Source organism: Erinaceus europaeus, chromosome 21, assembly GCF_950295315.1.
Source record: "Erinaceus europaeus chromosome 21, mEriEur2.1, whole genome shotgun sequence".
Classification (NCBI taxonomy): Eukaryota; Metazoa; Chordata; class Mammalia; order Eulipotyphla; family Erinaceidae; genus Erinaceus; species Erinaceus europaeus.
The window spans coordinates 22185537-22210832 of record NC_080182.1 but is presented as its reverse complement, the minus strand read 5'-3'; the positions used below and the strand labels follow the sequence as shown (position 1 = coordinate 22210832).

Here is a 25296-nt window from a genome sequence, read left to right as displayed (position 1 = left end):
CCACCATAAGTCAGAGCTGAGTAGTGCTCAGAAAAAAAAACAAAAAAAAACAAACATAGGATTGGGGCACTCGGGCTTCTGTTCAACCTGCCCTCTGTTCACTGGATTCTTGTGCTATATTTTGTGGGTCTTTTCTTGATTGCAGTGTAGAACAATGACAACTGACTTTTTAAAAAATTATTGGATAAGGTTCGAGCCCCCGGCTCCCCACCTGCAGGGGTTTGCTTCACAGGCGGTGAAGCAGGTCTGTAGGTGTCTATCTTTCCCCCTCTCTATCTAGCCTCCGCCCATTTAATTCATTTTCTGAGCTGGAGTTGTCACACTAATATTTCACTGCTCCAGGCCATTGTTCAGAGAGGGAGGAGAGACACCACAACACTTTCTGTTAGCACTTAAACTTGGGCCAGTGTGCATGGTAAAGCACATACTCTAACTGGTAAGCTATTTCTTTGGCCCTCAGAATTTATTCTTTTTTATTTTCATTTTTATTTACTAGCTAGAAACTGAGAGAAAGGGCTGAGGGTAGATAGCATAATGGTTATGGAAAAGGACTCTCATGCCTGAGGTTCTAATGTCCCAGGTTCAACTCCCCGCACCATCATAAGCCAGAGCTGAACAGTGCTCTGATAATAATAAAAAAAAAAAAAGAAAGAAAGAAAGAAAGAATTTGAGAGTGGAGGGAGGAGATAGAGAGGGAAAGAGACAGAGGAACCTGAAGCTCTACTTAACCACTCATGAAGCTTCCTCCTTTGCAGGTGGGGACCAGGGGCTTGAACCTGGGTCCTTGCACACTGTAATGTGTTCAATTAACCAGGTGTACCACTGCCTGGCCCCTCAAGATTTATTCTTTTTTAAAAAATATTTATTTATTTCATTTTGCTGCCCTTGTTGTTTTATTGTTGCAGATATTATTGTTGATGTTGTTGTTGGATAGGACAGAGAGAAATGGAAAGAGATGGGGAAGACAGAGAGGGGGAGAGAAAGACAGACACCTGCAGATCTGCTTCACCGCTTGCAAAGTGACCCTCTGCAGGTAGGGAGTGTGTGTGTGTGGGGGGCTAGAACCAGGATCCTTACACAGGTCTTTGCACTTTGCACCATGTGTGCTTAACCCACTGCACTACCGCCGACTCCCCCTAAGATTTATTCTTAACTTATGTATGTAATGTTCTACTAGGATAGAAAACCAAGGATTTAATCTGAATTACTGGTGGAACATCTTTCTTCCTTTTATTTTTCTTGTCTTATTTATGAGGATTATGTGGTTCTCAGTGCTCTTCCTCATCTATCAAAACTTGATCCTGTTATAAAAAGATGAGAAGTGAATAAAAAAATGGACATTCAAAATTCACACTCATATGTTTCATCATTAGAATCAACAGATGTGGGCGGGGGAGATAGCATAATGGTTATGCAAAGAAACTCTCATGGCTGGGGCTCCAAAGTCCTAGGTTCAATCCTCCATACCACCATAAGCCAGAGCTGAGCAGTGCTCTGGTCTCTCTCTCACTCTCTCCACCTCTCTCAAAAATAAAATAAATAAAATGTTTAAAGAAAAAGAAAACTTAAAAAAAAAAAAAGAATCAACAAATGTTCTCAAATAGGTACAGGTTCATAAGTCTAGCAGATGGAGACTTGTCTCAAGTGGCCTCCCCCAGGGCTCTGTTCTGGCTCCTACGCTATTTAATATTTACATCAATGACCTCCCAGAAACTTCTTCAAGGAAGTTCATCTACGCCAATGACATCTGCTGTGCAACTCAGGCATCCAAGTTTGACATCCTCGAGGAAACACTCACGAAAGACATGTCTCTGATATCTGAGTACTGTAAAAAATGGTGACTAATCCCTAGCACTGCAAAAACGGTATCATCTGTTTTCCATCTACACCATGCCTTGGCCTCGCGTGAGCTTAATGTGCAGCTTGGAGATACGAGAATCCGGCATGAAGCCCAGCCAGTCTATCTTGGCGTTACTCTCGATCGCACCCTGTCATTTCACGAACATCTCATAAAAACTGCAGCAAAGGTGGGCGCGAGGAATCACATCATTGCAAGACTGGCCAGCTCCTCATGGGGCGCGAGCGCTTCCACACTACGATCATCATCTCTGGCATTATGCTATTCCACTGCAGAATACTGTGCCCCAGGATGGTTCCGTAGCCCCCATGTCCACTTGGTCGATTCCAAATTATATTCCTCCATGAGGATAATTTCTGGAACCATCCGTTCCACCCCGGTTCCATGGCTGCCAGTTCTTAGCAACATCGCCCCGCCAGATATTCGTCGGGATGCGGCATCATCTAAGTTCATTTCCCACGTCTACGCTCGACCGGACCTGCCAATATACGCGGATATCTTCGCCCACCCTGTCCAACGCTTGACGTCTCGTCACCCAATCTGGTCCCCTACGCCTACACTGAACTTCTCTGTTCCAGACTCTTGGAAACAGAGTTGGCAGTCAGCTGAGGTAAAGAACAAACACCTCATCACAGACCCCTGCAAGCGTCAACCCGGCTTTGACCTAGCACGTTATGATTGGGCCCTCCTCAATCGCTATCGAACAGGCCATGGCCGGTGCGCCACTATGCTCCATCGCTGGGGAGCCAGAGACGACCTGAACTGCCCCTGCGGCTACAGACAGACTATGACCCACATAGTCAACGACTGCCACCTCTCCAGATTCAAAGGAGGTCTCGAAACTTTACATCAGGCTTAACCTGACGCTGTTGACTGGCTACGGAAGAAGGGCAAACGCTAGAAGAAGAACATACTTACACTGAGTTCATGCTATCTGTCATACCATGTCACTTTGAGCTGCACTGCCATACTTAAGAGTCTGCTGTATTTATCTAGTGGTGGATGTGGCCTTGTTTCTGGAAATGAGTTTCTAGAGAACAACAGTTATGTTTATGGCTCTATGCCCATACCTTAGATGCTCACTTGAACAGAAACTAAAAAACAGAGTATGTCCAGAAGTGTGACTTACAGGCTCAGGAATAAAATTAAAAAAAAATTAGTACAGTCATGGACCCTTTGGAATATAACTAAAATAGTACTAACTATCTACAAAACGGAGACCCCCCAACTCTCCATCTGAACTATTCCAGCCTTTAGGTTCCTGATTATTCAACGATTTGTTTGACTTTATGTGTTAGCTCCTTTTTCAGCCACCAGGTTCCTCTAGCATGATGCCAACTGGACTTCTCTGGGCAGATGACCCTACCAATGTGTCCTGGAGCCCTGCTTCCCCAGAGCCCTGCCCCACTAGGGAAAGAGAGAGGCAGACTGGGAGTATGGATCGACCTGCCAACACCAATGTTCAGCGGTGAAGCAATTACAGAAGCCAGACCTTCCATCTTCTACACCCCATAATGACCCTGGGTCCATACTCCCAGAGGGATAAAGAATGGGAAAGCTATCAGGGAAGGGGAGGGGATAGGGAGTTCTGGTGGTGGGAATTGTGTGGAGTTGCACAACTCTTAACCTATGTTTTTTGTCAGTGTTTCCTTTTTATAAATAAATTTTTTTTTAAAAAGTGTGACTTAAAAAAAAGTTTGATCTTGTAACAGCTTTACGGATAGGTCATATGACTTTAGGGACAAAACAGCATCAGTTCCTGTCTCTGTGGCTATTGGCAAGTTACTTAAATCCTTTATATCTCGAGTTTTCTCTTCTGTGAAATAAGGATAACAGCATGTAACCTTGATTGTGGAGTGACACACAATAGTCACTTATTCAAAGTCATAGATAAGTCTGTGAAAACAGATTTTAAATGCAATGACCTGTAAGTAAAGCAGGCTATGGAATATAAGGTCTTTTTATTCAACTTTGGAGGAAGAGATTTTGTTTGAGGACCTGCTTTATTAAATATCAATACAATCTCTGGCAAGCTCTTATTGTAAAAGGTCAGATAAACCGCACCTTAGGTTTTGTGAGCCATAGGTGTTTCAATTGTTTGACTTTCCATGGTATTTAAAGCCATCACCTACAATATAGAGAGGGGTATGGGTAGCTGTGTTCCAATACAGTTCTCTTCATAGATATTGATATTTGAATAACATCACTTATAAATATCACGAGATATTGTCCTTTAGACTTTTTTCAGCTACTTAAAGATATTTAAAACAAATTCTAAACTGGCTGGTCATACAAAAACTGGTAGCAGGGGGCTGGGCAGTGGTGCACCCGGTTAAGCGCACATAGTATGAATGAAGCACAAGGACCCACGCAAGGATACCGGTTGCAGTCTCCGGTTCCCCACCTGCAGGGAAGGTCCTGTCACAAGTTGTGAAGCAAGTGTCTCTCTGTTTCTGTCCCTCTCTATCTTCCCCTCTCCTCTCAATTTGTCTCTGTCCTATCAAAATAAATAAATAAATAAATAAATAAATAAATAATCGAAGAAATGGCCACAGGAGTAGTGGATTCGTAGAGCAGGCACTGAGCTCCAGTGATAACCGTCGAGGCAATAAATAAATAAATATTAAAATATAAAAATAATGTGGTCCGGGAGGTGGCGCAGTGGATAAAGTGCTGGACTCGCAAGTGTGAGGTCCTGAGTTCAAGCCCCGGCAGCACATGTACCAGAGTGATGTCTGGTTTTTTTCTCTCCTCCTATCTTTCTCATCAATCAATAAATAAAATCTTTAAAAAATAAATAAAATAATAATAATAATAATAATAATGGTCGCAGGCTACATGTGGCATGCTGGTTCAAGTTTGCCAAACTCATGTACTAAACCCTTTATACTTCAATCCAACTGAATCCAATACCTTAGTTTTGTGGACTGGAAAAAATTGTAAGAGAAGTTGAATCTATCAAATGTTAAGGATTTTTTAAAATTCAACATTAATTTGCAATGATTGAGACTCAGAACAAAGAGTTAAAACACTCAGCAGGATTCCTTGAGCAATTCCCCAGATGTGTGTGTGTGTGTATCCACATTTGCTCTAGTTCTTTTATTGACTAAATATACTTCTTTTTTTCCTGAACTGAGAATTAATTGAGGGGCTGACTGGTCACACACTCAGTAGAACCCAGGAGGAAAGTCCTAGTTGCCACCTGCGGGGGAAGCTTCGTAACGGATGAAGCAGTGCTATAGGGGTCTCTCTGTATCTCTCCTCTCTGTCCCCTCTTCCCTCTCAGTTTTTCTGTCTCTATTTTTATTTTTTTATTTTATTATTTTTTTTCTGTCTCTATTTTTAAAAAAGGACTTCCAGGAGCAGTGGATTCATTACACAAGCATCAAGGCCCAGTGATAACCCTGGTGGCAATTAAGGAAGAAGAATTAAAAAAAATTAAAAATAAAAGAGTTGCAAAGATAATATCTGTTTCTCTTTACAAAAAAAAAAGTTATTTTATTACATATGAGAGATTCACATGAGATGAGAGAGTGGCCAAGACCAGAGCAACACTCTGATATACACAGCACTGAGGACTGAACCAGAAACATCAGATATGGAAGGAAGCCCACAGTTCAAAGCACAAGGACCAGCATAAGGATCCCAGTTCAAGCCCCTGGCTCCCCACCTACGGGTAGTCGCTTCACTAGAGGTGAAGCAGGTCTGCAGGTGTCTATCTTTCCCCATCTCTGTCTTCTCCTCCTCTATTTCTCTCTGTCCTATCTAACAATGACGACATCAATAATAACAACAATAACAACAACAACAAAAAAACAAGGGCAACAAAAAGAGAAAATAAATAAATAAATAAAAATTAAGCAAACAAAAAAAGCAAGTCCACTGCTCTATCAATTGAGCATTTCTCCAACCACCAAAGACATCTTCTTGTATCACCATAGTACAATTATCAGAAATCAATAACTTAACGCAAAGCTATTAGTAATAGCTTGGCTCCCTTATCAAAATGAGCAATTAGGGCAAGGTGGTGACACACCCAGTTGAGAGCACATGTTACAATGCTCAAGGACCTGGGTTTAGGTCCCCAATTCCCACTTACAGGGGGAAGTTTTGCAAATGGTGAAGCAGTGTTGCAGATGTCTCTCTCTCTTTCCCTATCTCCCTCCTTCCTTCTTGATTTCCGTCTCTACTAAATAAGTAAATAAAAACAAATCAGAAATTAATCTACAGGGAGTCGGGCAGTAGTGCAGCGGGTTAAGTGCAGATGGCGCAAAGCAAGGACTGGCTTAAAGATCCCGGCTCGAGCCCCTAGCTCCCCACCTGCAGGGGAGTCGCTTCACAGGTGGTGTAGCAGGTCTGCAGGTGTCTATCTTTCTCTCCCACTCTCTGTCTCCCCTCCTCTCTCGATTTCTCTCTGTCCTATCCAACAACAGCAACAACAACAACAATAACCATAATAATGATAAAACAACAAGGGCAACAAAAGGGGGAGAAAATGGTCTCTAGGAGCAGTGGATTCATGGTGCAGGCACTGAGCCCCAGCAATAACCCTGGAGGCAAAAAAAAAAAAAAGACAAGAAATTAATCTACTGGCATGGTTCTGATTTCCTCAGGGAGCTCACACCTTCTGGATGTGCCAAATGTCTCTCAGTAACCATCTCTGGTAACTTCCCTAACCACTCAGATTATCGTCCTCATTTTACCAGTAGAGAAACCATGAGTCAGAGAGAGTAAATAACTTGCCCATAGTCACAAATACCAAGTAGTAGAGCTGGAATGGCCTTTCAAATGTGCCTGCCTCCAAAGTACCTTTATCACAGGGCTAGGATTGACATGTTTGGAAAAGTCTTCACTGCATGAGAAGGAGTTGTTAATTCATGAACAGAAGACAAGAGGGTGGGGGAAGGGGAAGAAGTCAGTGCTATTTTTTGGGCTCACAAAACTAATGCCAGGTGTTCCCTGTGTGGATACCAACAGAAGCATCTCTCCAAAGCATACGGCAGATCCATTTTTAATGTTTTGAGAAATCTTCTAGACTTTTCTACAAAGGCTGGACCAGTGGCATTTCTATTTGTTTTTTTCTATGTCCTCTCAGCACTTACTGTTTTTGTCTTTTTTGTTGTTGCTAGGGCTTCACCTCTCTGGGTCAGCTTTTCCAGACAGAGACAAAGACACAGAGGGAAAGTCATCACAGTATGGAAGCTTCTCCTAGTGTGGCAGGGGCCAGGCTTGAACCTGTCCACAGGGCAAAGCAGTCACTGCCTCTGGACATTTTTACACAATGGTCTATCATGACACAGTAGTCTATCATATCAGATTTGGGCAATCAGAGAAGAGGGAAGATAGGTAATTCAGTGGAAGCCAGAAGAAGATGAGGTTTGCTGACACTTATCTTGGGTAATATGAAACTGTAACCCTCTGACAACAATAATCCTGTAAATCAACTTTTCTTCAATATATATTAACCAGAGAATTGCTCAGCTCTGGGTTATGATGGTGTTGAGGACTGAACCTGTGGCCTTTGGTATTTCAGCCATGAAAATCTTTTTTGCAGGGCGCAGGGTAGATAACATAATGGTTCTTCTTCTAGCGTTTGCCCTTCTTCCATAGCCAGTCAACAGCGTCAGGTTGAGCCTGATGTAAAGTTTCGAGACCTCCTTTGAATCTGGAGAGGTGGCAGTCGTTGACTATGTGGGTCATAGTCTGTCTGTAGCCGCAGGGGCAGTTCGGGTCGTCTCTGGCTCCCCAGCGATGGAACATAGCGGCGCACCGGCCATGGCCTGTTCGATAGCGACTGAGGAGGGCCCAATCATAACGTGCTAGGTCAAAGCCGGGTTGATGCTTGCAGGGAGGGGTCTGTGATGAGGTGTTTGTTCTTTACCTCAGCTGACTGCCAACTCTGTTTCCAAAAGTCTGGAACAGAGAAGTTCAGTGTAGGCGTAGGGGACCAGATTGGGTGACGAGACGTCAAGCGTTGGGCAGGGTGGGCGAAGATATCCGCGTATATTGGCAGGTCCGGTCGAGCGTAGACGTGGGAAATGAACTTAGATGATGCCGCATCCCGACGAATATCTGGCGGGGCGATGTTGCTAAGAACTGGCAGCCATGGAACCGGGGTGGAACGGATGGTTCCAGAAATTATCCTCATGGAGGAATATAATTTGGAATCGACCAAGTGGACATGGGGCTATGGAACCATACTGGGGCACAGTATTCTGCAGTGGAATAGCATAATGCCAGAGATGATGACCATAGTGTGGAAGCACTCGCGCCCCATGAGGAGCTGGCCAGTCTTGCAATGATGTGATTCCTCGCGCCCACCTTTGCTGCAGTTTTTATGAGATGTTTGTGAAATGACAGAGTGCGATCAAGAGTAACGCCAAGATAGACTGGCTGGGCTTCATGCCGGATTCTTGTATCGCCAAGCTGCACATTAAGCTCACGCGAGGCCGAGGCATGGTGTAGATGGAAAACAGATGATACCGTTTTTGCAGTGCTAGGGATTAGTCGCCATTTTTTACAGTACTCAGATATCAGAGACATGTCTTTCGTGAGTGTTTCCTCGAGGATGTCGAACTTGGATGCCTGAGTTGCACAGCAGATGTCATCGGCGTAGATGAACTTCCTTGAAGAAGTTTCTGGGAGGTCATTGATGTAAATATTAAATAGCGTAGGAGCCAGAACAGAGCCCTGGGGGAGGCCACTTGAGACAAGTCTCCATCTGCTAGACTTGTCACCCAGATGCACCCGGAATCTTCTGTTTTGGAGAAGAAACGATATAGTGTTGGCCACCCATGGAGGCAGGCATCTTGAGATCTTGACTAGGAGACCACGGTGCCAGACTGTGTCATAGGCTGCTGTGAGATCAACAAAGACAGCACCCGTCTTTAAATTCTTCTGGAATCCATTTTCAATGTAAGTTGAGAGGGCCAGGGCTTGTTCGCAGGTAGATCTTCCTGGGCGGAAACCAGCTTGGGCAGGTGATAGGAATTTCTCTGTAAGATGAGAAATACGTGACAGAAGCAGCCTCTCAAGGAGTTTGTAACACACGGAGAGGAGAGAAATTGGTCTATAGCTGGCGGCCAGTGTTGGGTCTTTCTTTGGCTTCAAAACTGCTATTATCTTCGCACGACGCCAAATTTTGGGCATAGATTCAGATTCCAAGATGTGGGACAGGAATGAAGTGAGCCACTTCTTTGCCACGGGGCCCAAGTTAAGAATGAATTCTGGGGTGATGTTATCATAGCCAGCAGCCGTTCCCAGTTTAACCCTCTTCTAAGCGTCTTCCAGTTCAGACAGTGTAAAGGGAGAGAGTTTTGGAGATGGACAAGATAAACGGAAGTGGGATGACCACTCATGGGAAATTTCTCTTTTCCAGACTGGGTCGATCTTAGCTCGTCCAACTTGAGTTAGGTGACTGGCCACTGAGTTTGGAGATACGGGAGGATGGGAGACGGGAGGGGGTTGGCTACCGGCACCCAGACTATGAAGCTTCCAGGCCTTCCTACTTGAGTGGGTGAAGTTCAGACTTTCCGTGAGTTGTTGCCAGCGGGCTTGGCGTGCTGCATCCAGGGAGGCAATGAGATGGTCAGCCACATCTGGGTCACCCGACTCATCATACTGCTTTAGTAGTTGCTCGCATTCAGCATCAAGACAAGGCGTATAGTTAGCACGTCTCCCACAAGGAATGGCTTGGGAAGCTGCTTTGAAGATGGCTTGGCGGAAGCGCCTGTAGGAATCTTCAGAGGGGATAGAGTTAATTGGAATTGCAGGAATAGATTTGTTGGTAAGATCACTGAACAGACGCCAGTTTGCTTTCCGAAAGTTCCATCTTAGTTTCTCTGAGTACAGAATCAGTGGGAGCTGGAGACCAATGTGGATGATAGCTGGGTGGTGATGACTGTGCGGGAAGATCTTGAGAACGTGTCTCATAGCGGGAAAGGCTTGGCCGTTGACTGTGCTAATCCAGCACAGGTCGGGTGACGAGTCTTTATTCCATCTAGCACTGTGAAAAGAGCCTGGCTGTTTGGGATCGTATAGCAGGGAGAGGTCATTCGCTGAAGCCCAGTCGGCTAAGATAGAGCCGTCAGCACGAGTGGAGGAATATCCCCAGTCTTGGTGATGACTATTAAAGTCTCCAACATAAACGGCTGGATGATTCGGGCTAGGCAGGACCTCATTATCCCATGAGGCACTGGGAGGCTTATATACGTTGACAAGCTGAATAGTTCCAATAGTAATGGAGTCGTAGAAGGTCGAAGAGGCCGTATGGTAAACGTCCGCAAGACACGATTTGGCGTAGATGGCTCGGCCGTGTTTAGGATGGAGATTATAGCATATTAAATCAAATCCACTGATGGTGAATCGAGCAGCTTCATCGACTGCTATATGTGTTTCTTGTAGGCAAATAACATCTGCCTGATGCTGTATCACCAATTGACCAATAAGAACGCGTTTGGCAAAGGACAGCCCCTCAACATTAAGTTGGAGGACTCGAAGAGCAGGACCAACAGCTTGAAAGCTGTCAGGAGCTGCTTGTTGCTGGCTTTGAAAGTGACTGGGATCCATGTGGATTCGGTCAGCTAGGAAGGATCGTCAGTTTCCCCGGGTACTCACGGGATGTACCACGGGAAGGTCGATCCAATGCATCCCAACATAATGGTTATGCAAAGACACTCTCGTACCTGAGGCTCCAAAGTCCCAGGTTCAGTCCCCTGTACCATCATAAGGCAGAGCTGAGCAGTGCTCTGGGAAAAAAAAAAAAACTTTTTTGCATAGCCATTAGTTTAAGACATCCACCAGATGCCCTTCAGGGAATAGTTTACTGGCAGGGGTAGAAAGCATAATAGTTATGCAAGGAGACACCCATTCCTGAGGCTCCAAAGTCCCAGGTTCAATCCCCTGCACCATTATAAACCAGAGTTGCGCAGTGCTCTGGGGGGAAAATAATAATAAATAAAATTAAACAGGAGTCGGGTGGTAGTACAGCAGGTTAAGTGCATGTGGTGTGAACTCTCTCCATTTCTCTCTGTCCTATCTAACATCAATAACTACAAGGACAAAAAAAAAACAAGGACAACAAAAGGGAAAATAAATAGTAATAAAATTAAATTTAAAGAAAAGTAAATTAAGAGGAAGTTGGGTGGTGACACATCTGGTTAAATGCACATCTTACCAAGCACAAAGATGAGGGTTAAGCACAGGTAGCCACCTGCAGGAGGAAGTCGCATAAGCAGTGAAGCAGTACTGCAGGTGTCTTTCTCTCACTATTTCTCAGTTTCCTCTCAAATTCTTCTTTTTAATTTTATTTATTTATTTTCCCTTTTGTTGCCCTTGTCTTTTTATTGTTGCTGTAGTTGTTGTTGTTATTGCTGTCGTTGTTGTTGGATAGGACAGAGAGAAATGGAGAGAGGAGGGGAAGACAGAGAGGGGGAGAGAAAGATAGACACCTGCAGACCTTCTTCACCGCCTGTGAAGCGACTCCCCTGGAGGTGGGGAGCCAGGGGCTCCAACCGGGATCCTTATGCTGGTCCTTGCGCTTTGCACCACGTGCACTTAGCCCGCTGCGCTACCACCTGTTTCCTGACTCCCTGTTTCCTCTCAATTTCTTTCTGTCTCTATCCAATAAAAATAAAAATAACTAAAATTAAAATAAAAACCAGACGTCGAAGCGCCGGGAGTTGGTGTTTCCGGCCGGCAGTGCACAATGAAAGAGGTGACGGTAAGCCAGAGGTGAGCAGTGCTCTGGTGTACCTTTCGTGCAGGTGCCCTCTCTCTCATTAAAATAAGAAAAATAAAATACATATTTAAAAGAAATGTTTATAAAAAATAAATAAAAGAGGTGACGGCGTTGCTAGGATGAAGCTGAGGACCCCATGCTTGGGAGTCCAGTGCCTTAGCCACTGTGCCACCTCCCAGACCACGGGATATTTTTTTAATTAAACTTATTTATTTATTTATATTTATTCATTCCCTTTTGTTACCCTTGTTTAATTGTTGTGGTTTTTACTGTTGTTATTGATGTCGTCGTTATTCGATAGGGCAGAGAGAAATGGAAAGAGGAGGGGGGAAAGGTAGACACCTGCAGACCTGCTTCACTGCTTGTGAAGCGACTCCCCTGCAGGTGGGGAGCTGGGAGTTTGAACCAGGATCCTTATGCAGAACTTTGCACTTAGCGCCATGTGCACTTAACCCGCTGTGCTACCCCTGGACTCCCAATTTAGGATATTTTTAATACAGGTCTTGTTTATGTCAGTTTTTAATAAATATAAATGTAGGACAGAAAAAAATAAATAAAAACTAAAGTTTTTTAAACATCACAAGTGGAAGGAAAGTGCTAAAACAAAGAATTGTTCCAATATTTGCTAAGTTGTTTAGGAAGACTGTTCAGTTGTTGAAATGGCAATCAACTCTGTTGCAGTGCTGAAGAGATTGATCTCAACACTAAGTACAGCAAAAACATGGTGAACTTATGTTCAACTAGCAGAGTGATGTGGAAAATTACAAGAGGAGGGACCAGGAGATAGCTTCCTCTGAACAACACACACATTAGCATGCTGGAGGACCTGGGCTCCAGCCCCTGGCACCACATAGAAACACACACACACACACACACACACACACACACACACCACCACCACCACCACCACCACCACCACCACCACCACCACCACCACCACCACCACCACCACCACCACCAAGCGGAAGCTCCATGAATGGTCGAGCTCTCTGGCTCTTGAAAACAAAAAAAAAGTCAGATCCTTCTCAGTTGAGTGCACACACATCCATGCACAAGGGCTCAGACCTTTGTCCCCATTCGCAGAGTAGCTTCACAAACAGTGAAGCACTGCTGCAGGTGGCTCCCTCTCTACATCCCTTTCCTTTCTCAAATTCTCTCTGTTAAAATGTCAGCTCCACATTTAATGGAAACTTGACAAGTTAATTGACCCTCCACAGCCTCTGTCCAGTGCAGAAGGCAACAATATCCTCATCAAACAGATATATCAGCATTTCAGGGACATTGAGAGGCTTCAGCGCAAAACTGAAAGGCGAGAGAAGTTGTTCATCTAATCTCTCAAAACCCAATGCTAGAAAAACTCTGCAGAGCCTGCTGCTTGGAGCCCTGGCATTTGAAATAACTTCGCCACTGATGAACCATTGTTTTAATATAGCAGTAACATAGAGACCCTCATTCTCAAACTTTAGCACTCACCAGAATAACCTAGGGGGCTCCCAAAAGAATAGATCCCTGGGCCCCATTGCCCCTATCCCTGGAGTTCCTGGTGAGGGCTCCCGGAATTTTCTTTTCTTTTTTTTTTGAATTTGCATTGTAAAATGCAAGTACTAGATATGTTTGATTGGTCCGGAGACCTCTAGTTCAGAGTTTTCCTCAGAGCTAGAACCTCCCTCCGCCCCCGTCCCCCCGCCCCCAGGCTAGGATTCTCTAGTTCATTTAGGCTTGGTTGATCTCAATCTCCCCCTTCTGTCCCCACCTGCGAACAAGGAATCAGTAACCTAGTTCAAGTGCCACCCTGGGGCGCTGACAGCCATTCTGAAGGTTCCCTCCCTCCCAGACGTATGCAAACTGACAAGCTCCGGAGTCACGGGGCCTCAGCGAAGCCCTTCCCATTGCCAGGCGCCTGGGGGCCGGGCTGGGTTGGGCGAGGAGTGGAGCTGGGCTGGGCGGGGAGAGGGGCGGGACTTACCCTTGGCGCGACGCGGCCGGTGAGGGGCGGGGCCCCGCTGGGCTGGGCGGGGAGAGGGGCGGAGCTTTCCGGCGGGGCGGCCGGAGAGGGGCGGTGCCTAGCCGCGGGTCCTTAGTCCAGTGACGCGGAGCTGCTGTCCCCCGCGCAGATCGAGGAGCCGAGAAGCAGGAGGGTGGACATGCTGGGGGTGGTTCGCATCTTCTCTCTGCTCGTGGCGCCGCTGCTGCTGGGCTCTGCGAGTTGCTTGCGTGTAAGTCTACAGGATCCCCAGTGCGGCGACTGGGTGGCAGGGCACCCAGAGGGGGCCGCGGCCGGCCGGGGTGCTGCAGGGTGAGAGGCCTGAGGCCCCTGGATGCGCGCTCCGGGCGGACGGCGACTGCAGGCAGTGGATCCCTCGGGGGCGCGTCCCGATCGCGGTAGCTCTGCCTCAGCCGCCCCCCTTTTCTCTCGGACCCACTTCCTCATCGGTGCCCCAGGGCGTGAGCAGAGGTGCGTCGGCGCCTAGCCAGCCGTGCAGCTTCCTGGGCGGGGGCGGGGCGGCTCCCAGCGGTGCGCGTGGCTGCCGGGCGCCTTGGGGTCTGACTTGGGGCGCCCTCCCCGGCCCAGTGGGTGCTCCGCGGAGCGCTCCGGAAGAAGATGAAACGGGGTCAGGAGAGGCCCCCCACAATGGGGACCTTGGCGTTCTCTTTTGTCGCCTCTCCCCGCCGCTTCTTCTTCTTCTTCCTCTTTTTTTTTCGACTTGCACTTGCAGACTTTTCGGGGCTCGGCGGTCTGGGTCAGGAGTGGTGTGGTGGGCGAAGGCAGGCTGCAGGGCGGGGCGAGTAGGTTCCTTGTGGGGACCGGTACGTGTGGCAGGAGCGAGGAGAACTGCAGCCCACCCTTCCGAGCTAGGATTAGGAGCCGGGGGTGAACGGGGGAGGCCTCGGAGTCGCGGCTTGGGCGCCTCCCTCCTTCCACCCACCCAAGTTGGTGTGTGTGTGTGTGTGTGTGTGTGTGTGTGTGTGTGTGTGTGAACTTGAAACCCATATCTGCCCCTCTCAGGGTTAGATTATCTTTGTTGTCTCCAGAATTTGGGTGGACAAGGTCTAGGGTACGCTTTTAGTAGAAGATGGTCATTTTGGGGTCCGTTTGACGTGTCAATTGCATCCTTTGGCATGTCCAGAGCAATGAAAACAAAAACAAACAAACAAACGAAAAAAAAACCACATTTATCGAAAAATCCCAGGCTGAGAGTCTTTGGAGATAAGCTGCTAAGGGATACTTCCAACTGGGTTTCTTCTGCCAACCTTTGTCAACCCTCTTTTTGGTTTTCTGGTTTCCCTACTTATATTTAGTTTGGAAAGTCCCGGGCTCCCTCACCTCTATCAAACTTCATCATCCCCTACCAGTTAGCGGGCTATGAGAGCCCCTAGTTAGTGGAATTATTGGAATTATTCAACTTTTGAGCAAGAGTTCGAGGGCTTGGGGGAGGCAGACCAACCAATGTCTGGAAGGGTTGTGGGAGGGGAGAAGGGGACATGAATGAGGAACTGATGGATAGCACAGCCCACCCTCCCCATAATGTTGTGCTATCACTGCAGCGCCATTCAGCAGGGGGTGCCCTCTAACTGCTTTTCCAAGGCCCACACAGGGAGACTGGTATCACCCCAGGAATTCTCATGTTGTTAGGTGTCCCTCCTGGGCCTAAAAACTGAAGATAGAAGCAGATGCCGTTTACATAATTTCCTTGTTTATATTTATTTAGAACAGCAGCTTTCAAACTATAACTGAACTAGATATTGAAACAGAAAACCTTAGACAATATTCTTATTTAGTTTAAAAAATAATACACCAGTAGTGGCACACCCAGAAGAGTGCACATGTTACCATGTGCAAAGACCTGGGTTCAAGCCTACTGTCCCCACCTTTGGGGTGGGGGGAAGCTTCATGAATGGTGAAACAGTGCTGCAGGTGTCTCTCTTTCTCCCTCTCTATTTCTCCTTTCCCTCTCAATTTCTCTCTGTCCTATCAAATAAAAAAAAGAAATATTTAAAAAAAGAAATAACATGCCCAGTATATGTCAGTAACCATGTGTAGTTTTTAAATTTTTTTGGTAGGACAAATTGAGAGGGGAGGGGAAAAATAGAGAGGGAGAGAGATACCTGCAGACCTGCTTCACCACTTGTGAAACCACCACTCTGCAGGTGGTGAGCCAGGGCTCAAACTGGGATCCTTGCGTGGGTCCTTGCAACATATGTAGCTTTAATAGTAGCAAGATTTTGTACCAAATTTTAGGTGAAATAGTGGCATTGCTTTACATTTTAGAAAACCCTTTCACATCTGTCTTACTGGATAATAGTCGATTCTCATAGCTGTTTCTTTTTCTTTCATTTTTTTTCTGTTTTGAGGCATGTGCTCTGCCAGGTAAGCTATCTGTTGACTCCTATTTTGGAAAGGTTTATTTATTTAGAGAAGCCAGAGCTACACTCACTCCCAGCTTATGCAGTACTGGGGATTAAACCTGGGTCTTGGGCATTCAGGTTCTGTGTTCTGCTGATAAGCTATCTCCATTGCCCAACTCCTAGCTACATTTTTTTTTTTTTTTACATTTGGTCTTGTCATATCTCATGACACTTAGCCTCTGGAAAACTCTACTGTGTAGTCGTAAGGGCATGAGAATGGAAAAGGCAGTTCTAGCATAGCGTTATGAAAATAGTCTTTTTAAAAATATTTATTTTATTTATTTATTCTCTTTGTTGCCCTGATGAAAATAGTTTTTTAAAAAAATATTTTTATTCCTTTTTTGTTGCCCTTATTTTTATTGTAGTTATTGTTTTTATTGATGCCATCATTGTTGGATAGGACAGAGAGAAATGGAGAGAGGAGGGGAAGACAGAGAGGGAGAGAGAAAGATAGACTCCTGCAGACCTGCTTCACCACCTGTGAAGCAACTCCCCTACAGGTGGGGAGCCTGGGGGGCTCAAACCGGGATCCTTCTGCCGGTCCTTGCGCTTTGCACTACGTGCACTTAACCCACTGCGTTACCACCCGACTCCCATGAAAATAGTTTTGAGGGCTGGAGAGACAGCATAATGGCTCTGCAAAAGACTTTGAGGTCCCAGGTTCAATCCCCAGCAACACCATAAGCCAGAGCTGAGCAGTGCTCTTGTCTTTCTCTCTTATTAAACAATAAAAATAAAGATTTTTTAAAATTTTAAACCAGTGCACTAAATGGACTGGCAGTCAGGAAGGGCTTCCTGCAGGAGAGGACAGTTGAGCTGAGCCTTAAAGAGCAGCTGGGTGGCCTGGGGGAGCTCTATGGAAGGTGGAGTGTTGCAGTGGTACATCTCCTTTCTGTCTGTCTCCTCTCCCTTTCTCACACTCTCTGTAGTTCACTCTAAACTAAAGAATAGAATTGGAGAGATAGCATAATGGCTCTGCAAAATCTCATGCCTGAGGCTCCAAAGGACCCAGGTTGAATCTCCCACACCACCAGAAGCCACAGCTGAGCAGTGCTCTGGTGAAAGGGTGGAAGGAAGGGAGGGAGGAGGGAAGGACGAACTGGGTTGTCTTTCTCTATTTGTCACAAATACCAAGGAACTAGAAACCCCCAGCACATCTGGCTGTAGACCAGTGACTGAAGATGTTCCTGATTCTTCAAGCAGGGGCAGGGGGGAGGCGGCTCTTTAATGAAGAGAGCTGCACTCTGTCATGGTGGCACGGGGGATGGCACAGTGGATAAACCACTGGGCTCTCGAGCATGTGGCTCTGGGTCTCTATTTTTCAATCTCTCCTCCCCTGCCCTCCCCTTCCTCCTCCTCCTCCTCCTCCTCCTCTCTCTAATACATAAATAAGAATAAATACTAAAAGTAATAATGGTCTAGGAGGTAAATTCTCAAGCATGAGGTCCTGAGTTCTATCCCTGGCATCACGTGTACCTGAGTAATGCTCAGACCCCCCATATTAATAAATAAATAGAATCTTTTAAAAAATAATTATAAATTTTAAAAAATGCAATCCAGTAGCTGTAGAGGTGGAGCTGTGGCTAGAACTTTGGACTGGAGGGCATGAGGTCCTGAGTTCAGTCCCCAGCAGTGTAAGTACCAACATGATGCTCTGGTTCTCTCTCATGTGTTAATAATATAAATACATACACTAGAAAATGACCTCTAATGTGTTTGTATTTTTTTAGCTCTTTTAAAAAAATATTTATTTATTCCCTTTTGTTGCCCATGTTGTTTTATTGTTGTAGTTATTGTTGTTATTGATATCATCATCATTGTTGGATAGGACAGAGAGAAATGGAGAGAGGAGGGGAAGACAGAGAGGGGAGAGAAAAAGACACCTGCAGATCTGCTTTACCACCTGTGAAACGACTCCCCTGCAGGTGGGGAGCCAGGGGCTCGAACTGGGATCCTTATGCCTGTCCTTGCGCTTTGCGCCACCTGTGCTTAACCTGCTATGCTACCGCCTGACTCCCTGTATTTTTCTTTAAGTTTTTTTTTTTCTAAAATATTTTGTTTATTTATTAATGAGGAAGATAGGAGAGAGAAAGAACCAGACATCACTCTGGCACATGTGCTGCCAGGGATCGAATTCAGGACCTCATGCTTGAGAGTCCAAAGCTTTATCACTGTGCCACTTCCTGGACCACCTGTGTTTGCATTTTTTTAAAAATATTTATTTTATTTCTTCTTTTGTTGCCCTTGTTGTTTTATTGTTGTAGTTATTATTGTTGTTGTTGGATAGTACAGAGAGAAATGGAGAGAGGAGGGGAAGACAGAGAGGGGGAGAGAAAGATAGACACCTGCAGACCTGCTTCACCGCCTGTGGAGCAACTCCCCTGCAGGTGGGGAGCCGGGAGCTTGAACCGGGATCCTTATGCCGGTTCTTGTGCTTTGCACCACGTGCGCTTAAACCCGCTGCGCTACTGCCCGACTCCCTTCTGTGTTTACATTTTTAAATAACCAGTTGTAGCAACTGATTGGCATTGAGTGGCTTGGACTCTAGGTGGGCTGGGCATAGTTAGGTGACCATCAGATTTTGAGTGGGTTTAGAGAAGCTCTAATATCCCACAAAGCTGATGCCAGTTCCTGGTTGCAGGCGGAGCTGACCTGGAGGCCTCTCCTGGGCCACTGTCCTTTCTAAGGAGCTCACCTTCCAGAGCCCATCCACAGAGAACTGGCAGGGGGACCCTCTTAGGAGAGGAGGAACATGGCGAACTTCAGGCAGCTGTCCTCGGGCGGGAAGGCTGCCTTGGCTGCTGGCACTGTCTTCATATCCATGATTATCTCTCGCTCCTATCTGGCTGGGAGCATTGAACTTGGGGCCTGGCGGTGGCTGTTCCGCCTGCAGCTTGCCCTGTTTGCCAACTCGCTCATGCTCATTGGTTCTCTGTACATCTGGAGGAGTGCAGTCAGCAACCTCAGCCACTCCCCTGCTGCAGACAGCTCCTGCTTTCAGCTTTGGAAGATGGCTGTGGGGGCATTTCTGGCCCTGGCCCACTCCAGCTTCTTCACCATGCTCTTTTTAGTGGCTGAGGAGCCCTACCTCTTTTCCTTGGCAGCCTACTCCTGCCTCGGGGCCTACATCATCATGGTGTTCTTCTTCTGCACTCTCAGCGGCATGGAGCAGGCCTACCAGCTCCTGGCTTGGCGCAGTGGTAAGGCCGTGGGCAGCCTTGACAAGACCAGGAAGCTGGCCCTCAGGCCAGCCCTGGCAGTGATGGTGACCGTTGTGCTCAGTGTGGCTGGGCTTCTCAACGCTGCCCAGCCACCCGCTGTGAAAACGGTGATTGTGCCCACCCATCAGCTGCCCCTGTCCATGGACCGCCTCAAGATCGTGCTCCTCTCAGACATTCACCTGGGCCCCACGGTGGGCAGGACCAAGATGGAGATGTTCGTGAGAATGGTGAACACGCTGGAACCGGATGTCACAGTGATCGTGGGGGACCTCTGCGATTCAGAAGCCTCTGTCCTCCGCACAGCCGTTGCCCCTCTGGGCCAGCTCCGTTCCCGCCTGGGCACCTACTTCGTCACTGGGAATCATGAGTACTACACGTCAGATGTCAGCAACTGGTTCGCACTGCTGGAGTCCCTTAATGTCAGGCCCCTTCACAACGAGAATGTGAAGATTTCTGCCACACAGGCCCAACATAGTGGTGGTGAGGATGCTGACTGGATCTGCTTGGCAGGGGTGGATGACATCGAGGCAGACATCCTGCACTACTCTGGCCATGGCATGGACCTTGAGAAGGCTCTGGGTGGCTGCAGTCCAGACCACACCACCATCTTGCTAGCTCACCAACCGTTGGCGGCCAAGAGAGCCCTTCAGGCCCGACCAGACATTAACCTGATCCTTTCTGGGCACACGCACGCCGGGCAAATCTTCCCCTTGAATGTGGCTGCCTATCTCCTGAACCCCTTCTTTGCCGGTCTCTACCAAGTGTCCCAGACTACCTTTGTCTATGTCAGCCCAGGCACAGCCTACTACGGGATACCCATGAGGCTGGGGAGCAGGGCGGAGATCACAGAGCTTATCCTGCAGCAGGCTCCTTGAGCCCGCCGCATCCTGGACATGCCTCTGCTGCCCAGCTCTTCATTCTCCGACCCTCTTCAGGGCGAGTTGCCTGCGTCACCCCTTTCCAGTCTCTCCTGCACAGCCCTGCTGATCCACACTGGGGCACAAGCCTGACTTGAATGGTTACTTATGGTGGGGTTTCTGGCCACTTCAGTGAGATTCCTCTGGACATGGCCAGTTGCTTTTTTACATACGTTTGTGATCCCACTAACGCTGCATATACGAGAACAGGCATCAGTTTCCCACATGACGGTGGAGTAAGTCTTCTGCAGAGCTCACAGGAATGAGCAGAAATGTGAGCTACCTTCAAAGGAATATGGTGAGATAGCTGTGTAGGGAAGTGATTTGGGGGTTGTAAACCTTTAGGATTTTATTTCCAGAGTCATGAATCTGTAACTTTCTGGGGGAAGAAACAGTGTGACTGAGTAATCTGAGCAAACTGTCCACAGAAGGAGGCCCGTCTGGTGACTGGAGAAGAGTGTTTTCTTTCCCCCTTTGTCTCTTACCTGTCAACTTTATTGAGGGCATCACCACACCCTACTGGAATACAGAGTTCTTCATCCTGCTCCAGACCCTATATGATGTTCCTCAACTGTCTGTGCTTCTGAGTCTTGGGGTCAGGGCTGGGGTGAAAAGAAACCTGAGCAGTGCAGTAGGTGATGGTTATAGTAAGGCTGCTCAGGAAGTCAAAGGGCTTGCCTCCCTTGTCTTGTTTTATCAGCCCCACGCTGAGATAATTAAGCACAAACTACTTGTCCCTGTTTAGAGATGAGGAAACTGAGGCAGAGAAAGGTTGGACACCAGCAGCATGACAAGCTGTGTAAGAGGTTCTGGGCAAGAAGCCTAGTCTTCTGCCTGCCAGGGAAAGCCTTCTTCCAGGCACCAGAATGTAGCTCAATGGTAGATATATTTTGTATGTATAAGATCCTCATGCAGGTGGGGGTATAGCACAATGGTTATGCAAAGAGACTTTCATGCCTGAGGCTCTCAAGTCCCGGGTTTAATCCCCCACACTGCCATAAGCCAGAGCTGAGCAGTGCTCTGGTAAAAAAAAAAAATGAATAATAATAAAAAATAAAATCCTCATGCAGCAAAAAAGTGTTCTTTCTAGTGAGTGATGGTTAAATAACTATCCTGGGTAAATGCAGGATTCAGACTTAGGTAATCGTGTAGATAGAATGAGCAAACTAATGTCCTTTTAATTCACTTGGACTTGATTTCACTTCACTTGTAGCACCCTGGGCCAGCTGCATGAGTTGATTGCTTTGAGTACAGCATGGCTGGATATTTGAAGAATGCTCAAGAAATGGGAGGCCCCCTTATCCTCCCCCACCCAGTTTGGGCTTATTTTTTGTGAGAAACAAGGTTCTGTCTCCACAGTGGTGAAGTTGAGGCCTGAATAGCGAGCAACAGGGCCTCACTCACTCCTCTCCCACTGGGCCCTGGCTATGGCATGTATGGGGGGGGGATGGGGGGGTTGTCCTTCCTGCAGACAACTTCCAGCCCACCAGCCTGACTCCATCAGAGCTGTCCTAAGACTGCAGCTCCAGAACTACAGTGCCCTGCTGGCTGCTTCTATAGAAAAGTAGACCAAGGTCACTACATTTAGAGAGCCCTTTTCTGTATGCCTGCCCCTTGACCAATAAGCACAAACCTTCTAAAAAAGACCTCACTGAGAGGCCTGAGCACCTGGACTCAGTGCTCACTCTTTTGTGATTGAGTTTTGCTCCAACTCTGGGCAAGGGGAAGGGATGGCTGACTGGAAAGGCTTCACCTTTGCTGCTCATCAGTCAGGCAACTCAGCCTCAGTTTCCCTCACCGAAGGCGGAGGTTAATGAGCCTATCTACCTCAAGGTTGTTTGTCGGGGAGGGTGTGGAGATGGTGGCATGCAAGGTGTGAGTGGCACAGTCATACGGGAAGCAGCTGCTGTTGTTCATCTGGAAGCATCCAGGCCTGCTGCAGAGCACAGGTGAACTCATAGAGCAGCTGACCCTTGGAAATGTGAGGAGGTGGCCTGCTTCCTGCTTCGAGGGGCGGGGGGTGGTGGTGCTTATGGAAGCATCAGAAAAGGTTTCTTCTTTGTCCTCCTTGTTTTCTTGGTGCAGGTCTAATGCTCCATGTTCTTTGTTTTTTTCCTTTTTGATGGTACTATCTTAAGATAAGTCTTAGAAAACATAGTTTCACTCCAGATACTTCAATATGCATCCCTCTTTAGAAAGAAACATTGTTACAGTCATTATCAGACCCACTGAGATTATCAGTAATTATTATTATTTGCTTCCAGGTTTATTGATAGGGCTCGTTGTGGGCTCTACAAATTCACTGCTCCTAGAGGCCATTTTTTTCCTTTTTCCTTTTTTTTTTTTTTTTTTAGTTGGACAGGACAGAGAGAAATTGTGAGGGGAGGAGAAGATAGACACCTGCAGACCTGCTTCACCTTTTGTGAACTGTCCACCCTGCAGGTGGGGAGCCAGGGGCTCGAACCAGGATTGTTGTGTGGGTCCTTGGCTTCATACTATGTGCACTGCTTAGCTCTGGCTTGTGGTGGTGTGGGGACTGACCCTGGAACTTTGGAGCCTCAGGCATGAGAGTTTCTTTGCATAACCATTATGCTGTCTCCCCCACCCCTGCAGTAATTCTTTAATATCATCTAATACCTACCTAGAAAATTTGAGGCTAGGGGCCAGGCGGTGGTGCACCTGGTTAAATGCACAATTACAGTGTACAAGAACCCAGGTTCAAGACCCCCTGGTCCTCACCTGCAGGGGGAATGACTTCACAAGTGGTGAAGCAATGCTACAGGTGTCTCACCATCTATTTTCCTCTCTATCTTCCCCTTCCTCTCAAATTTCTCTCTCTATATATATCTAATAAATAAATAAAAACATTTAAAAAAAAAAAGGAAGAAAAATTGAGGCTAGAAGCCAGACCTCCTCCCTCTCTATCAAAGTGTTCTTTCCATTACATGAGTGTTAAGTAGCTGCATCTGTTACAGGTGGGTACAGAAATCAAATAGTTATCAATATTCTGTTAATCTCAACTGTTTTTTCCCCCCTGTGGTAAAAGTCATAGCATAAAATTTAGCATAACTGTTTCTTTGTGTCCAATACATTAGTGTTAGGTATATACATTATTGTGAAACAAGTCTCCAAAGCCTTTTCATGTTGCAAATATTTATCCACTAAACAGTAACTCCTCTCTCCTCCATTCTCCAGCCCCTGGTGAGCATGTCCATGCACTTGACTACTCTGGACACCTCACCTTGGTAGGATCATACTTTATTGTCTGTGTCCAGCTTATGAATAATGTCCTCAGTGCTCATCTAGGTTGTATCCTGTTTTCTTTTTAAAGTTGAGTAAGTATCCTGTCATGTGTATATCTCACTCTGTGTCTGTCCGTTCATCCACCAATGGGCATTTGAGTTGCTTTCACCTCTTATTTATTATGAATATTCCGGCTATGAATAGGGCTGTTTAAAGATCCTTTCAAAACCCTGCTTTCAATTATTTTGGAGTTGTGCCCAATAGTGGGAATCCCACAGTAGTTGTATTTTTTATTTTTTTTTCTCAGGAACCTGTATACCATGTCCCATAGCAGCTACACTGTTTTATAAGCCCACTAGTAAGACACAAGGGTTCCAATCACACACAAATTCTTTCATCCTTGTGGTTGTTCTTCTCCAGCCTGTCTGATGTGAAGATAACTCAGTGGTTTTGGAGGTTTGGATGGCTCTTGGCTCTGGCTTAATCAATTTGTTTTATAGTAATCTGAAGCATTCCTTCTCATCTTCCTTTGAACTGTGGGATCTGGGAAGTCCATGTGTGGAAAGACCCCTCCACCTCATCTTCTTCCCTCAATCTGAGGGTTCTGGCAGCCTAGAATTGCATCAGGATTCTCCAGACTCTTGGGCCTCTGGGGTGAATAGATCTGGTATGTAGGGTATTTGCAGTGGAGATCTGTTCACTGAGTAGGTGCTTACCGGAGTTACATTGAGAGACTTGAAAACATTGTCTTCACACAAGCAGCATGACCCATCATCGCCTGTAACTGCTGAACTGTCATCATCTCTTTATTCTAGTTGAAGAATGTGCACAAGTAATGCAAAGGTAGTTATTTTCAATCTTGAGGGTTAGAAAGCTTGGGGAATGTTGCTTTTACATTACCCAGTGATGTAAATATCAGTGTTAGGTTTTGTGTTTCGATTTCTCACAAAGAAATACTTGTTTACCATTGAAATAGTGTAAACTGAATAAACAGATTTTTAAAAAATGTTGTATTGGACAATACTAAGTTCCTGATGTGTATTTAGTCCAAAGATGTTTTGTCTGCACTGCTGCTTTTTTTTTCTTCTTCCAATATGGTATGTGTATTGTGTACAGGGCGGGGGGAGTAGTCGTGGATTTCGCCTTGCTTAGATTTTCTTTCTTTCTTTTTTTTTTAGTAAGTGCTCTGTGACTTCGTGCATTGTAAATACTAATGCTTCCACACCCCTGCCAGTGTAAAATAAAACTATGACTCATGGTCCAGGAGGTGGCACAGTGGATAAGGCATTGGATTCTCAAAGCATGAGGTCCTGAGTTCGATCCCCAGTAGCACATGTTCCAGAGTGATGTCAGGTTCTTTCTCTCTTCCTGTCCCTCTCATTGATAAATAAATAAAATATTAAAAAAATAAAACTATAACTCTTTGATGTGCCGTTCCAGTGCCAATTAATTTAGAAAAGGTGGAATTTGCACACGGGGATTTTTGCTTCATTAGTGCTTGGAGGGAATGAACTGCTGGCAGCCTCCTCTCTCTCTCCCTCCCCCACGTCTCCATGTCAGTGATGCCACTGCACAGATGTATTAAGGAAATTAGCTCTTTGAGGCTGGAGACTTTGGGGTTCCTGTGTGTTGAGGGGAGTCACTTTGGAGTCATCAAGTGGCTCTTCCCTGTTTCCGTTACTACTGATGAGAGACCCACTGGCAGCTGCCCCTTGGGTGCTGCTGTTTCTGCAGCTGTCTCTGTAGAGTTGTTCTGTGCTGCTGTCCCAGGGTTCAGTTTCAGAGACTTGTCACTATTCCCCACATCCAGAAAACACAGTGTTGGAGCCAGGCGGTGGCACAGCTGGTTAAGTACACACATTACAGTGTACAAGGACCAAGGTTCAAGCCCCTGGTCTTCACCTGCAGAAG

General features: G+C 46.4%; 2 protein-coding genes across 4 annotated transcripts in view; both read left to right on the top strand.

Moving 5' to 3' along the window:
- Window positions 1–13688: 13688 nt before the first annotated feature.
- The window catches only part of GLB1 (galactosidase beta 1), a 109431-nt gene continuing 97823 nt past the window's right edge, over window positions 13689–25296 (top strand). For both annotated transcript variants that reach the window (XM_060180493.1, XM_060180492.1), the window contains exon 1: window positions 13689–13813. In XM_060180493.1, coding sequence (XP_060036476.1) covers window positions 13742–13813 — 72 coding nt within the window. In that variant the 5' untranslated portion in view covers window positions 13689–13741. The remainder of the gene's footprint in view (window positions 13814–25296) is intronic.
- On the top strand, window positions 13691–24617 carry TMPPE (transmembrane protein with metallophosphoesterase domain). Of its 2 annotated transcripts, XR_009547060.1 has the most exons (3): window positions 13691–13813; window positions 18646–23387; window positions 23886–24617. XR_009547060.1 is itself a non-coding variant. In XM_007524040.3 (2 exons), exon 2 carries the CDS (start codon window positions 18757–18759, stop codon window positions 20098–20100), a length of 1344 nt encoding a protein of 447 aa, XP_007524102.1. In that variant the 5' UTR covers window positions 13691–13813; window positions 18646–18756; the 3' UTR covers window positions 20101–24617. The 2 variants fall into 2 exon arrangements, 1 of the variants encoding a protein (XP_007524102.1); XM_007524040.3 differs by having other exon boundaries at window positions 18646–24617.

Excerpts from the sequence above, each read along its gene's own strand:
- TMPPE (XM_007524040.3), top strand. The coding sequence starts at position 18,757 with ATGGCGAACTTCAGGCAGCTGTCCTCGGGCGGGAAGGCTGCCTTGGCT.